At 43.5% G+C, this 16,321-nt stretch overlaps 1 protein-coding gene across 7 annotated transcripts in view; it reads right to left on the reverse strand.

Moving 5' to 3' along the window:
• The window catches only part of abca2 (ATP-binding cassette, sub-family A (ABC1), member 2), a 576,571-nt gene that overhangs the window by 19,347 nt on the left and 540,903 nt on the right, over window positions 1-16,321 (reverse strand). For all 7 annotated transcript variants that reach the window (XM_078550348.1, XM_078550347.1, XM_078550346.1 and 4 more), the window contains 3 exons: window positions 15,375-15,478; window positions 8,154-8,246; window positions 7,152-7,254 (listed from right to left, as the gene is read on the reverse strand). In XM_078550348.1, the coding sequence (XP_078406474.1) occupies window positions 7,152-7,254; window positions 8,154-8,246; window positions 15,375-15,478 (300 nt within the window). The remainder of the gene's footprint in view (window positions 1-7,151; window positions 7,255-8,153; window positions 8,247-15,374; window positions 15,479-16,321) is intronic.

The raw sequence follows: 16,321 nt of genomic DNA on the forward strand, positions 1-16,321 counted from the left end.
ATGTCAACGGCAAGGGCTTCCATTCTCTGAATGTGCAGCTTGTGTGCAAACACCACAAATGCATCCTACAGATCTGTGCACAGTTCCCAGGGAGTGCCCATGACTCCGACGTTCTCAGTTGGTCTCAGATCCCCGACATCTTCCAGGGTCCACAGAGGCTGCAGTGATGGCTCCTTGGGGGCAAAGACTACCAGCAGAGGGCGTGGCTGATGACACCCATGCGGTGGCCTCAGACTGTAGCAGAGCGAAGGTATAACGAGGCTCATGTTGCAACCTGCACCTTGGTGGAGCAACCATCGCAAAGCTGGAAATGAGGCTCCGGTACCTGGGCTATCTGGTGGAGCCCTGCAATACAGTCCACAGAGGGTATTAAGCATCATTGCTGCCTGCTGCACCTGTTACAACCTGGCACTGCAACAGGGAGGGGAGATGGAGGAGCTGGGCATGTCCTCCGATGACAAGGACGTCAATGCGGATGAGGGGGAGGAGGTCCTTGAAGGCGACGATGACGGCAATGAGACCAATGTACTGGCCAGACGAAGCAGGCGTGCTCAGGAGGCCCTCATAGCTGCCATATTTGTGGAGGACGATGACAACACGCAGTGAGGTGACACCATAGATCCTACATTGCATCTGTGAACATTTGGCTCAAGTCTGGCTGATGGCAACGCACATACCCTCTGTGATAAGACTCATCATGGAGACGCAGTGGAGGCCCTGATAGTCGCTCAATTCCAGGAGGATGCTGACGACATGCAGTGAGGACACTCTCTACATCTTCACATAACCTCTGTGAATGTCTGACTCCCATCTGGCCGAGGGCAGCTCACTTGTGCTGTGTGATCACAGTCATTTCATGGAGATGCAGCCATGAAACTTTAAATGCACCTGATCCTTTGTCAGCCTTCAGAACCTGACTCCTTCAGGAGCACAGTGTCACTGGTCACAGATACTGATGAGATGGGGCCAGCCCCACCTTAAAGATGCTGAGAGCACACAGAGAATGATGGAACTCTGTGGCACCTGCCCACAACAGTCTGGCAGCAATGACGAACACCATTGAGGTGCGGACATCACTAATGTGTCCAGTGAGTGAGAGGCCGGACCATCACTTTGATCTGAAGTCTGCACAAAACACAGGAAAGAGGCCCTGGACTGAGACACCTGCATTTATCTTGTGCGGAATGGTCTCATATCTGAGTAACACAAAGAGAACATGGAGCCATAGGCAAGGAGACATTCTTAGGAGTTTATTAACAATTGTGAACATTATGTAAAAGTGATTAACAGCCGAGCCCAGGCGGTGCAACTACATCTTCCTAACCCTGCTGCTATGTCTTGGTACTCCCCTGATATCCATAGCGGAGTGGAGGCAGCCTGCTGACTGCCATGCGCTGTGATGACCTTGGTCGGCATCGTCTGGGGGGCTGAGGCCTGGAGGCCCCGGCCTGCTCTTGGGCTCCTGCTGTGTGTCAGTGGCACCCTCCTCAGCCTGTGGAGCTGGAGCCGCTGAGGTCACAGGAAGAGGGGTTTCGGATGGGCCGGACATTCCCAGAGTCACCTGGGTGTATGGTCCCGGGGTGTATACCTCCTCATCCTCCTTCCTATGGGTGCCCCAGGGCCCCTGGCTGACTCCTTGAGAAGGGGTAGTTGGAGTGAGATCAAGCTGCCCAACACAACCCTCTTCTGTACACACTGTTGGAGGCCAACTATGGCGTCAGCGATGGAGTTCAGCCCGCGCAGCCATGCAGGACCGAGGTCCTGGGTCACGGTGTCCATGGTGGCCGCCCTCCTACCAGTTTTGACCTCGGTGCGTTGCTATGCCAACGCACCATCACCTTAGCTTGCAGACCGATGGACTCCTCCATCATGCCTTGCAATCTGAGGAGTGCAGCAGACATCCCTTCCTAGTGTTCCCAAGCTTGCCTTTGCAGCTCCAGCAACTGAGACATGACCAAGTCCAGAGGCTCGTCATCTGACTTGGACTCAGCAGATTTCTGGCCTCCAGCAGTCCTCTGAGTGCCGGGGAGCTGGGAAGTCCCTGCCGCTGCCTGCTGTGGATCAGGCAGTGTGATGTGATCACCAGATTGTGATCCTGAGGCTAGTCTAAAGCTCGGTTCCACCGAGGTGCATGTCTCTGCGCTGGTGCAGGATGTGGGTGAGCACTGTGATGGGTCTTCAATGAAGGTGCCTTCAGATTCCTCTTCAGAGGTTTCTTTGGGGCTTGATTGGGAGCCCTGGGTCCTGGATTCCGTCGATTGTTTCCCACATGTGCCTACGAAAGACAAGACTCCAAAGTGCCTCCAGACAACGTCTTCATACTGGCTTTAAAAGGTCTGGACAGCTCTTTCGGTGAGACCATTTGACGAAGGATGCCAGGGAGCAGTCTTTATGTGCCGGACACCATTCAGGTCTGTGAACGTCTGAAATTCGATGCTGGTGAAAGCTGTTCCATTGTCAATCTCTGTCTCAATAATCTCAGGCAAACCATGTATACTAAAGGAATGATGCAGCTTTTCAATAATTGCAGCTGAAGTTGGCGTTTTTATCTCGTAGACATGAAGCCACTATGAGCAACAAGAACATGGTGCCTAGAAGTCCCACAGTCAATATTCAGTCTGACCTAAGGACGCCTATGCCATTCCCATAGGTGAAGAAGAGCTGAAACAGGTAGTTTCTGGTGTTGCTGTGAAATGGTAAAGTGTTTAACCATGTTCTCGATGTCACTATCTATTCCTGGCTACCAGACATATCTACATGCCAACGTCTTCATCCTCGATGTGCCTGGGTGTGCATTGTGGAGCTCTGCCAAGAGTGACTCTGCACTGGGAAGGGGCCACGACTCTGGAACCCCACAGCAAGATTCCATCCTGGCAACTCAGTTCAGTGTTTCTGGAACAAAAGAGGTGCAGATCATCCGACACAAGTGTGCTTGGCCAGCCTTGTAAAGTGAAGTCTTTGACTTTTGACAGCACTGGGTCTCTGCTCATCCAATTCTTGATCTGTTTAGCACGTACAGGTGATGAATCCAAAAATTTTAACAGCAACACTAACTTTTGTGGAATGGGTGTATTGGCAGGGCTGCCTGGTAACGGAGGATGACTGAGTGTGTCTGCATTGGCTATATGCGAGCCAGGGTGGTACATGAATGTGCACTCATAAACTGTTAGAGTCAGGACCCAATGTTGGATTCTCGCTGAAGCCGTAGGTGGAATAGCTTTGTCTTCATTGAACAAGCCTGTCAGCGGCTTATGGTCGGACAGGATTGCGAAATGTCACCCGTGCACGTATTGTTGAAACTTCTTGACACCAAACACAACCGACAGCCCTTCTCTCTCCAGCCGGGAATAACTCTTTGCACTCTGGGAAAGTGTTTTTGAAACGTAGCCAGTGGGCCTTACTGACCTGTCCTCCATTTTATGTGATAGTACGGTTCCTATGCCATAGGGAGAAGCATCACATGTCAGCACTAGCTCTTCAGCTGGGTAATAATGTACTGCCAAGCAAATGAATGGAGCAGTTTCTTCGCTGCTGCAAAGGCTTTTTCTTGAGGTGAGCACCGTGAACCAGCGGTGGTTCTTCTTCAGTAACAGGTGGAGTGGTGCAAGCACGGTGGACAGGTTAGGTAAGAAAGGGCTGTAATAATTTATCATCTCTAGGAACAACTTAAGTTCTGTCACATTACAGGGTGATGGTGCATCTTTAATGGCTTGGACCTCGTCTTCAACAGGATGCAACCCCACAGGGTCCACTCTGTGGCCCAGGTGTGTTACCTCAGATGCCTGGGATGTGCGGTTTTCTCACTTCGAACATACACCTGCTTCCATAAATCTTCTCAGCACTTCCGCAAGGTCGGCTAAATGTTCAGCTTTGGTCGGTCTGGTAATGAGAATGTCATCCAAGTACATAACCACATGTGGAAGTCCCTGCAGGAGACTCTCCATGGTTCACTGAAAAATATAGTGTACGCGGATGAAAATCCAAAAGGTAATTGAGTGTACTGGTAGAGGTCTTTGTGAGTATTGATTGTCACATACTCTCTTGCTGTGCTGTCCAATTTCAACTGCTGATAGGCATAACTCATGTCCAGCTTTGTGTATGACTTGCCTCCTGCTAACTTGGCATACAAGTCATCAATTTTGGGAATGGGGTAGTTGTCTAACTTTGCTGCTCTGTTGACTGTCAGTTTGTAGTCACCGCATATACGTATAGCTTGGTCTAGCTTGACAACTGGGATGATGGGTGCAGCCCACTCAGAAAACTGTAACAGGCTGAATTATTCCCAGGTTTTCCAACCCACACAACTGTTTCCACTTTTTCTTTTAGTGAGTAAGGCACTGGCCTGGCCCTGAAGAAGTGTGGTGTTGCCTGGGGATCGATGTGTATTTTAGCTTGCATGCTCTTCAGTTTTCCCAATTCATCTTGAAAAACAGTGTCATATTTCTTCAAGAACTCTGGAATTCCATCGGACTTCAAATGGGATATTTCTGACCAGTCTAGTTTTATTTTCTGCAGCCAATCTCAACAGAAAAAACTGGGCCTCTCCCCCTCTATGATCATCACCGGAAGCTGGGCTGTCTGCTGTTTGTAGCAGACTGGAAGAGCAGCAATGTGTTTGACATGAATGGGCTCCCCAGTGTCAGTTCACAGTTTGGCAGACGCGCGCTCCAATGTCAATGGCTGACTCCCCTCATTGAGTTACTTGACCGTGTGCTCCCCAATGACAGTAGCTGAAGCATCGGTGGGGACCTCCATCTGCAGCTGCTTGCTATTCACCTGCACGGTCATTGCAATGGGCTCAGATTTAACAGCAGTCACACGATACAGAGAATATACATCAGCAACATCAGCTTCTGCATTGCCAGTTGACTCAAGCAGGTTCGTTCTCTGCTTTGCAGTTTGTTTATTTTTTGTTCTGTACTGCCTAGCCAGGTGTCCTTTCTTATGGCAATAGTTACACTCTGCCTTCCTAAATCTGTAAATGCCTGCTCCATGATTCCCGCCACATCTATGGCAAATGAGTACCTTGTCAGCTGACGCATTGTTATTAGGCTTCCTAACTTGTCATGTGGAAGAGAGGGAATCCGGCTGAAAATCTGCCGTGCCACTTTTCACGCTATGCTCAGCGGCGGGCCTCTGCTCAGCATGGTGCACTGCACCATTATTCACATGCTGCAAATCCGGAGAATCTTTTGTGGCACTCTCCATAGAAAGAGTGTGTTCCAGAGTATGCTTAAAATCAACATCTGATTCAGCAAGCAAACGGCACTGTATGGCGTTGTCAGTCACCCCACACACAAGTCTGTCCCGCAGCATATCATTCATGGCATCCCTGAACTCTCAGTACTCAGTCAGCTGTTTCAGGTTCGTCACCAAAGTAGCGACAGATTCTCCTGGTGCACGAATTTGCGTGTTGAGCTTGAAGTGCTGCATAATTACAGATGGTTTTGGCTGAAAATACAACTTCACAAACTCCACTAACTCGTTGCACTTAGTACAGGATGCATTCGGGGCAGTCAGGTTTCTGATAAGATTATACGTTTTGCTTCCATACGCTCAGCAGGATAGCTCTACATTTATCCCCAACAGTAATTTCATTCAAAATGAAATAGAAACTGAGCCCCTTGACATACTGACTGCAATCCTCTGCATTTGCATCGTACAGATCAATCCTCCCGAATAATGGAATGATCGGTAAGTATTTCTCAACTTTGTGTCACTCACAGCCACTAGGGCGAAGTATGCAGCATAAGCCGATTTCATCCTTGTCGCCAACTGTAATAACTTGAGGTAGGAGCAGGTATGGTGCAGAGAAACTTAATTTTTATTGAGGACACGTGTTACAAAACTTACACGCTTAGCACCCTCCGTCTACAAGAAGCACGCCCCTCAGCGCCGACCCAGGGCTGATAGACAGGAGGGAGGGACAACCAATCCAATTACTACAGGTGGTAATGCATAAATTTCCTGGATGCGACACACAAACAAACTGAGATGTTCTTCCAGAATGAGTATGCTTGCGCAGAGGGATTGTGAAGGAGCACATGGCCTATGTACCTCCTGTATGGCACCAATCTTTTAATGGGACAGTATTAGTGTTCCCCACTTCTTCATTTATATATGAAGACAATAAAAAGGTAGTTTTCAGCTGAATTCGCACCTTTAAAACTGCCTTAGGGAAATTTCTGTTCAACTTCCATGGTCTTCAGCTTTAAAAGCTCTAGATAAACCTGGCAAAGGTACCCCTTATATTTCCAATCCCATTTTATCCGTAGCGCATAATAAATATAAATACAGGAGATGTGGGACAGGAACACGACTGCCCCTCATTGAAACATGGATCAGTGATAGCATCCTAATTCTGAAGGTCATTGCTTCAAATCCCTCTTTGAGACTTGAGCACGATTAAGGTTGACACTTACTAAGGTAACCTTGCACTGTTGGAGGTACTATCTTTCAGATGAGGCCCGTTTTTCATCGCAGATGGACACAAAAGATCCCATATTCAAACAGAATGTCCAGGCCAACATTTATCCTTCAACCAACGTCGCTAAAAACACACATTATCTGATAGTTAATCTCACTGCTATATATCGGAACTTGCTGTGCGCAATTTGGCTGCAACATTTTCTCACATTATACTTCAGAAGTGCTTGGCTGCAGATCAAACTGCGATCATGAATTTGGGTGCAGTGCTCTTGCAAACTGGCAGAAACTACTTCCACCCAATTTGCTGCTGAGGAAACAAAGCAATCGAGATATCTTAGCCCCACCAAATCACAAAAGCTGGGATGGAATTTTGGGCATTCTATTCACTACATGTCACAAACAACTTTAGGGGATCATTTTGTTGTCCATTGACATCAGTGATTTAAACCTATTCCAAAAACTTTGGAAAAGTTAGAAATGGTATGTAGGACATCCAGTTAGTGTGAAAGAAACAAATGAAATGGTAATGCATAACTCTCCTGGGCCAACAGACAAACAAACTGACATATTCTTCCAGAATGAGTACGTTTGCACTGTAGGTTTACAAAGGAGCATAGAGCTTGTGTACCTCCTATACGGCACCAATCCTTTAATGGAACTGTGTCAGTATTCTCTGTTGGAAACAACACAAACAATAACATTGTTTTCAGTTGAATTTATACCTTTAGAACTGCTTCAGGGAAATTTCTGTTGAAAAAGCGGACAACTTCTTTCACGTATAGGCTGGACTTTGTGCGGACAGTGATCATGTAGCCATCGCCAAACCTTGGAAAGAAGCAAGATGGAAGAGGCGATCAGTCTGAATCCATTTTAAAATCAGGTGACCATCAGTTTGAGTTTACAATGTTTTCCCCCAGCCCAGCTTGTTTCAGAGTTCACTTCTTATCCAAAGAATAATTAAAAATTCCTAATTATCTCCGTTCCTTAAAAGTTAAAATCCTTGTAATGCTGATTATAATATCAGAATTTTGTATCTGATGAGAATTTATTTTGTCTCTTTTTATCTTTTCCCCCTCCAGAAATCACCTTAGGGCATTTTCCCTACTCTTGAAGAGCAGGTTTGATGAAAGTGGCTGCATCTTAGGGGTAACAGTGTACTACTAATTATTGGGGTGTTGCAATTTGGTAGCCCCTCCTTGGTTGCAGCCCTAAGTGAATCCTGGCAGATTAATATTGGTTTGTAGCTTAAGACCTGTGCTTTGAGAACCCAGTGATACTGGTGAAGTATAAAGCAGCCAGTAAGAACTTAACTAATCTTTCTCAGAGAATGGCAAATATACTTGGATTTTTGCTCAGGTTATAATCACCTGGTTTTCCGACCTCCTTGTCATATGAGAAATGTCGCAGTGTATGCTGGTGGTGGTAAGTGCCCGTGCCACTGGTGACAGAGCGTGTATCAGAAATGCAGAGTTACAATAGTGTTCAAGCGGATACCAATCATGACAGAGTGCTTGCCAGTACGTGGTATCATGGTGTCAATCAGTAAAGAGCATTTTATTCACATTTACTTGATTCAAAATGTGACCCCTATATGGAAAGAAAGAAGGAAAGAAGAAAGCCAACCAGCGCCACTAAATGAAAGATTAGCGCATGGTGCTGAACAGCTGGCTTAGCAATGTCTGACTGATTAAGATGGGCTGGGAAAAGCTGGAATGTCAAGTTACCGGTTTTTCAGGTGCTGGATGCTGCCAAGACACTTGAACCGTCCGTTTACCATGATGGCGAGTCTTGTGCACAGTGCTTCACACTCCTCCATGCTGCAGAGATGAAAAGAGGTAGATTAGAAACATGTTTCTCAGCATCTCACTATCTCCCAAAGCACCGCCAAACAATGGTGAAAAATGTTTTCTCTTCTGCTCAGCTTGGCTTTTCAAATTATTTAACAAGAGCAGGGTTGCAGTGAAAAGGTCACATCCAATACTTGTGCCCTGTATCCTTCTATCTTGGTGGGATGTGGGATGGGATGAGGTTTTATACTCATTAACATTAAGAAAGCCTCAAAACTGAAAAATGATAGGATTCCACTTCAGGCACCTGATGTTATCATGAAAATCTGGTCACAAACAGAATGGTTTCAATGCAAAATAAAAGCTGTCTATTAAATGATGCACACTAGATTATCACCCACTCACTTCTGAACCAGGTATAATATTTTCAGTTGGCTATGCAAATGTTTATCAAATTGCAATTGGAGATCTGACTTTTTAAAAATAGACAAAACTTTTCTCCCTTGCTTCCTCCTGCCTACTGATACGGCAACATTAATCACTATGTTTTCAATGAATTTTCAGCAGTCTAGTATATCTCAGAATTCCAGTCATGATACCACTCCCATTTGTATCCTGCTCTCCTGTCCCAGTTTTGCATTTGATGAAATTTGACAATCCTATTTGAACAGTGATCCTGAACTTCAGCAAACAGCTGCTAATGCATCTTCTTGGGTTCAATGAGGCTGTCAATGTTATACTAAATTATTTTTTTACCTCCTTATTTGTCATTGAAATGTGGACCTATTTCCAAGTGGATTCAGTTCAGCCAGTGCTTTTACAGAAAGGGGTAAAAATTTGAAGTCGCCAAAGTGGGTGGCAATGGATCAGCCATACCTGTCCTACTGCAGTTGATGGAATATCAGGGGTCGTGTATAAGGTGTGGCTGACCCGGTAGTGCCCGTTTTGCGTCATTGCCCAAGGCAAACATCTAGCTCAAGATGTTCTTTCAATCAGACCTGACTAGATTCAAGATACCCTGGTCTCAGACCAACAGGATGGTGGTTGAATCCACTTCACTCCTCAGTATACACACATCTTGTGAGACACTACAGCAGTGGTACGGAATTGTGTTGATACATTTGCATGCCAGTCCTGTATCTGCTATTTTAATTAGGGACCCTTAACTATCAAGTGTCAGTTGTGGTTCAGTGGTAGCACTCACGCCTGAGTCACAAGGTTCCAGTTTCACGTTCCACTCCAGAGACCTGAGCACAAAATCTAGGCTAATACTCCAGTGCTGTACTGTCAGAGGTGCTATGTCTCAGGCGAAATGTTAAACCAAGGCCCCCTCTTCCCTCTCAGGTGGACGTGAAAGATCCTAAGGCATTATCTTTCGAAGAAAAGCAAGGCAGAAAGTTTCCTGTTGTCCTGGCCAATATGGATTCCTTAATCAATGTAATTAAAACAGATTATTTGGTCATTATCGCATTGCAGTCTGTGGGTCCCACGAGGGTCATCATCAATCTGAACATTAACTCTGGCCGGGATTTTCCAGTCCCGTCGAAGTCAATGGGCTTTTGGCTGGATCCGTCAACCGGAAAATCCCGGCCTCTGTTTCAGGCCACAGATGCTGCCTAACCTGCTGAGTATTTCCAGAATTTTCTGTCTTTATTGCTGTTTGTGGGACTTTGCAGTACACAACCTGACTGCTGCTGCGTTTCCTTCATTACAGCAGTGACTACATTCTGTAGGTACTTGATTGGCTGTAAAGCATTTAGGAATGTCATGAAAGGTAGTCTATTAAAGTACATCTTTCTTTAAAAGGGATTTAGTGCTAGTTCAAATAATGGACAAATGAAATCATACGAATGTTCTGAGATGTCTGTTATTAATATCACAGGGCACAATCTCACCCCAAAGAACAATGTGCTGAGGAAATATTACAAAACTGCACCTGACTGAGCATTTCAACGAAATAAAACAGTCACACACTTTTAACTCAGTTGAACATTACAATTGGATTGTTGCTAGCAGTTTTGCAAACCGAGCCTGCACAAAAGACTATTAGAATACCAGCTGTAGCCAAAGGATAAGCAAAATTGGAGTGGCATTAAGATCAAGACAACTAAGTGGCTGACAGGTTTAATTAAAACATTTCAAATATCCCAGTATTGCAATTAATTATCAATGAATCAATTCTTGCTCTAAATGAAAGGGGGAATTTTAACAATGGTTATTTCGCTGCCTTCACAAACCCCCTGCTGGATTTTTCTGGAACAGTTTTAGTTTCAGAATAAATCACCTAGTTTGAACCTAATGTGGCACTGACTGGTTTGAGTCCTGATATGCCTCTCCTCTCACGAGACAGCACAATACAGTCACTGCAGCCCAAGGTACAACAGTTCCCAACACACCAACTTCTCTCCCTTCACTGTTCAATTATCATGCAAATGCCCGTAAGTTGTGCTTAGATACTGAACCACTTAAATAGTGATTTGTGGTGTTTGATCGTATTTTGATACGATTCCAACTTAAGCTCGTTTTGAAATTTTATACTCTTGTAAGGCAACCAGATGCATATTTGGTTATAAATGTGATTGAAGATTCTAGGCAAGGCCTCTGAATTATAGGTTTAATGAGAGAAATTTAAAAAAAAAATTGCAAGGCTACTAACGAAATTCTCCAAATCCGAATAATAGAGGAATTTCACCTGTTGAGTCAGTATAAATCGGTCTACCTCTATTATAGGGGTAGTATGAAAATATGAACAAGAAGTGATCAAATACTCTGTGGAATAAGATCAACCCTCTGCAGTCGGGGCAGGGAAAGTGTCAACCGTAGAAAACATCCGGTGAGGTGGAGTAATGTGAGTGCAGCTGTAGTCAGGTAAGGTAAGGATTCAACTTAACTGTCTCTGGGGTTAAGCCGAAATCCTAAAGAATATTCCCTTAAGGCAGCAACCTGCGGCTCCAGAGCTCATGCAGCTTCTGACCTTGATTAATCAAACCCATTTAATGGTAATTAAATAGTTTCTTAAACTTTGATTAACATTGTACTTGTGAGAAAGTAGTCACTGTTGGTTCCCGTGTTATCTAGGATGGCCATTTCTTGCGTGCGCAGAGTCATCTGTTGTGCATTCTAACTTGTCTGTGGAACCCGATTGTAGTCCTGCTTGTAAATCTTTGTACGGCTGGGAGGAGTCAACTGATGGATTGTGAACGACTGCTCCCCAGTTTCAAAAATTGGGTTATAAAGTCCATCTGCACATATGTTAAACCATACTTTGCTGTCAACAAATTCACCTGGCAACTTCTTAGCTCTGAGTGAATGTCACTGTTTTCCCCCTTCCCTGAATGCACTGTGGGACTTGTAACCCACAGCACAAACTACAGCACTGCTGGCATTAAGGAAAGATAACATCATTAAAATTCCACTTGAGAATTGTGCCCACTAATGTATTTCAGGGAACTCCTCGCTCATAAAACACAAAAGCCTGTTGTTTCACTTTAAGCTCACACAAGCTAGACACTGAATTGGCCATCCTTCCCAGAATGCACCAAAGAGTGCAGCATTCTCCCCTCAAGGGAATATAAAACGATGTTGCAAGATCATTTTTCCACAGTTCAGAAATGTTGACAGAGGATTTGTTGATGAGCAAACCATTAAATTATGGCATTTAAGTGAGGTCGACTTTCCTAACAATGAGAACCAGTTGCACAAAAGTTGACTGGTGACATTATAGTAATTTTGCAGAAAGTATAAAAATCCAAAAACCAGATGATTCAAATATTTGGAATGATATTTAGAAGAATACCTATGTTATTTGAAGCTCTCTGTTTCCTAAAAAGAACAGATTACTTTTAGGCTATCAGCCATTTTGAATTATTACTTGGAAGCTACATCAGATACAATAGCTTCTTCGGATTTCAGTGTGCCTGTGAGAGGTTTTTGAAGTGTGCATCACAATGTGTACGCCAGAAATACCCCAAAGTCATCTCCTTCTCTGGAAAAAGACTTACAATTATTTTTCCATTTATCTGACGAACCTAGCCAATTAACAAATGTTTCCTGGTGTATTTGCCTGAGTTTCCTTTTGGCTGTTAGGGTGGGTTGAGGGGAAAGGCAAAGAAAATCACCCTATGCCTCCCAGATTCTGTGTAACACTAAAAATATCTTGCACAGTATAAAATCAATTCATCGGCGCTCACTGAAAACTCTTTTACATGGGAACGTCAGAGTTCCAGTTCTTTCTGGTGTAGAGACCTGGAACTGAGCCAGCTTGTAACTAATGTGTTAAAGAATCTGGCTCCAACGTCTTATAGGTACGTGTCGCTTGATACTGATCATAATCTCTGACCTGTAACCTATTTGTTGCTTTTTTTAAACTGATGATGAAAGATACTCACATATCATATAATAATTCCAGTTTTTCTGGTCTCTCTAGAGAAGCTCAAAGAAGAGAAGGTTAAGAAGGTTTCATAGAGATCACTGATGATGAAAGATACTCGCATATCATATAATAATTCCAGTTTTTCTGGTCTCTCTAGAGAAGCTCAAAGAGGAGAAGGTTAAGAAGGTTTCATAGAGATCATAGAGCCATTACGGCACAAACAGAGATGTTCAAAATCATGAAGGGTTTTGATGGAGTCATGAAAGAAAGCAAGACTTGTATTTATATAGTGTATTTCATGACAACTGGACATTTCAAACTTCTTTACAGCCAGTGGAGTATTTTTTGCAGTATAGTCGCTGTTGTAATGTAGGTAAATAGGAGCTGCTTCAACCGGCAGGAGGGTCAGTAAGAAGGGGATACAGAGTTACAACAATTGGCAAAAAAGAACCAGGGTGAAAATGAGCAGGATTTTTTTTTCCCCGCAGTGCAAGGGTGTTGAAGCAGATTCAGCAGTAATTTTTAAGAGGATATTTATATGAAAAAGAAAGGTTTGGAGGGCTATGGGAAAAGAGCAGGGGGGTGGTACTAATTGAACAACTCTTCAAAGAGCTGACAAACATATGACGGGCCGAATGGCCGCCTCCTCTGCTGTATAATTCTATGAATTTCTGTTCCTCTTGATTGCCAATCAAAGAGTATTTTAATTCTATAGGTCAGTAATATTAGGCAATTGCATTGGGGAAGAGTCTGTGCTATTTTATCTACAAATGCTGTAATAATCAATATTTAAGAAACTTTAAAGATGTCTTTGAAATTGTGAGGCTGCTGCTGCTGCTTGTAGCTACTCTTGCCAGATGATCTGCTCTCATGGTATGTCGTGCCCGTCTGCCTTGCACCATCCTCACAACCACTGTAGCTTGTGTACAACTACTCTATGGCGTCTGTCATCCAACTATATGTCTAGGTTGGCCCCTCTTTCTGTTCCCTCCAATTTGTCCTCCAGAAGAGATCTCTGTAGTTTTTCAGCTCTGATCAAATGATTGAAATACTGACATTTTATTTTCTGAATATCACTTTTTAGAATTCTTTTAGTTCTTGCAATTTCAAGCGCCTCTTATTGGTCTTATGGTCTATATGTGGAATTTTTAGCACACATCTTAGCACTCACATTTCAAAGGCCTCTTTTTCCCCCCCACAGGTCTTTATTTATTGTCCAGGTTTCTGAGGCTGACAGGATAGAAGGTAACATCTTGAGTTTTTTTTTCTTGTTACAAGCTTCAGTTTTCTTGTTGTTAAACATCCTTCATCTTCACAAAATTATTTTTCATCTCTATCCTTCTTCTAGTTTCAGCATCACATCAGCCATCTTCTGTTGTCATTTGTCCTAAATAAACAAACTTATCTACTTTTTTCAGTGTGACACCATCCACTTCAATCTTCACTCTAATTTCTTCTAATGCATTCTTTCTGACTCCCACTGTTTTTGTCTTTTTGGTGTTCGTGCTCAATCCATTTTCTAAACTTCTAGATTTTACTTCATCTACGATAGTTTGTTGGGCTTCTTCTGATTCTGCAAGTAGCGCTGTGCCGTCAGCATACCGCAAGTTTGTGATTAACTTTTAAATGCCCTCTCAACGAGGGCAATTAGGGATTGACAATAAATGCTGGCCTAGCCAGCGATGCCCACATCCCATGAATGAATATAAAAAAAAGTTTATGTTCATGCCTCCAAGTTATACCCTCAGAAGCACATCTAATTCTCTGAATATTTGTTCTGTGTACAGTTTAAATAATCTTGGTGACAGTACACAGCCTTGGCACGTCCTTCTATTCACTTGAAACATGTGATTGTCCCTCTTCTAGCCTGAGGCTTGCTATTGGTCCCAATATATGTTCTGGATGAATTTCACATCTTTACTGTCAATGTCACATTTCAACAGTGCATCTATTTGCTTTTGGTCATAAACACAATCGAGCGCTTTTTCATAGTATATGAAGCATATATGTTCTTGTTTACTTCTAGATATTTATCAAATATTGCTCTTAAGTTAAATATTCCTTTTCTTGTTCCTACACCAGGTCTAAATCCAAACTGCGTTTCACCAATTTCTGTTTCAATTATGTTATTATTTCTTTCTATTATGATTTTCAAGATCAGTTTAATGAGATGGCTCAGTAAGCTTATAGTTTTAAAATGATTGCACTCCATTGCTTTAGGTTTCTTAGGTAACATAAATACTGAATGTCTCAAGTCACTTGGAATGCATCCTTTGGTATATATTTGATCACACATTTCTATTATCACTTCTATTCCTGTTTCTCCAAGGGCTTTCAGAAACTCTGTTGTTACTTCATTTATGTCTGCAGCGTTTCCTATACTCATCAATTTCAAAGCATTCTTTACCTCTAATATCACAATGTTTGGTCCATCGTTTGCCTCCATATCTTTAGGAGTCCCTCAATTTGGATCATCATACAGTTCGCTTATATATTCTGCCCATCTTTTTGCTACTGCATCCCTTTCAAACAATATTTTAACATCTTTGTTTTTTATGCGCCCACTATCTGTTGTTATTCCTTTCTTCCTATCTGTCAAAGATTTCACCTTCTAGTGCTTAACCTTCATTTTGTGATTTATTTCTAGCTGTAATACTTCATCACACATCTCATTACACCATTTCTCTTTGGCCTGCCTACATGCATTCTTTTACGAGACTGATCTCATGAATTTCCTGTGAAGAAAACATGCAGTGGCAAATTTGAATCCAGGCCATAAAAACCACCTGTGTGATGTCAGCACCACTGAGCGTCCAGTCTTTATGATATCGAGAATCAGGTTCCATAAAAATCTGCGTGCCTTGGGATCCATTCCTGTTGTTGGCTCATCCTGAAATATAACCGAAACAGTAATTTACATAATGCAAAATTAATCCCCTCTGCACCCTGAAAATGTGCAGAATCAGATGCAGAAAGGCGAGTTTGCCTAGGGGTCCTAGGGAAAGCTGCGTAATATACATTTATCAAATATGTAGGCCCAATATGATGTGGGAGCGAGGGGTCTGTCCCCCTCCCACTCTGGCACTTTCTCCTCCTTTGATAATCACACCGTATCCCACCCCTCTTGCCTCTCATTTAAAATCCTCATTTTCTACTGCCCACCCATAGACTACAAAAGTTTCCTTACCAAGATATCTTCACTGCTATCCTCCCTCAGCCTCTGCATGGAACAACTTCTCAACCTCCATCTGAATTCATCATGCTTCCTGTTCTCTGAGTCCACTGCCCTAATCTCGCCCTCCACAAACTCCCTAGCGCATCTTCACAGCCACTCCCCTGACCTTGCCATTTCACGCAACTACTCACACCGTATCAGTCACAGATAAGGTCATTTTTGATCACTCCCTTTTAATGCTCTCCATCCACAACCCTCTTCCTCTCCAAACCTTACTTTCTGTGTCTGCCTCTGGAAAGAAGCTACCCCAACTCAATTCGAATTGCACTTTCAAAATCCCAAAATGCTAGCCTTCGGACCTCTGCTCACCACAATGTTTCTTCAGTTCCTGATCACCTCAAACACACCCTCCCTTCCATCTTGGATGCCCTAGTTCCAATTAAAACCATTACTCTCTCTTACTCTGACCTTTCCCCAGGAATAGCTCTCATGTCTGTTCCCTTAAATCCAAAGAGATGCAGACTTGGGTGTCTATAGTAGACAACTGATTTAGCCATT

This window comes from Cetorhinus maximus, chromosome 10 (assembly GCF_964194155.1).
Source record: "Cetorhinus maximus chromosome 10, sCetMax3.hap1.1, whole genome shotgun sequence".
In the NCBI taxonomy this organism is placed as follows: Eukaryota; Metazoa; Chordata; class Chondrichthyes; order Lamniformes; family Cetorhinidae; genus Cetorhinus; species Cetorhinus maximus.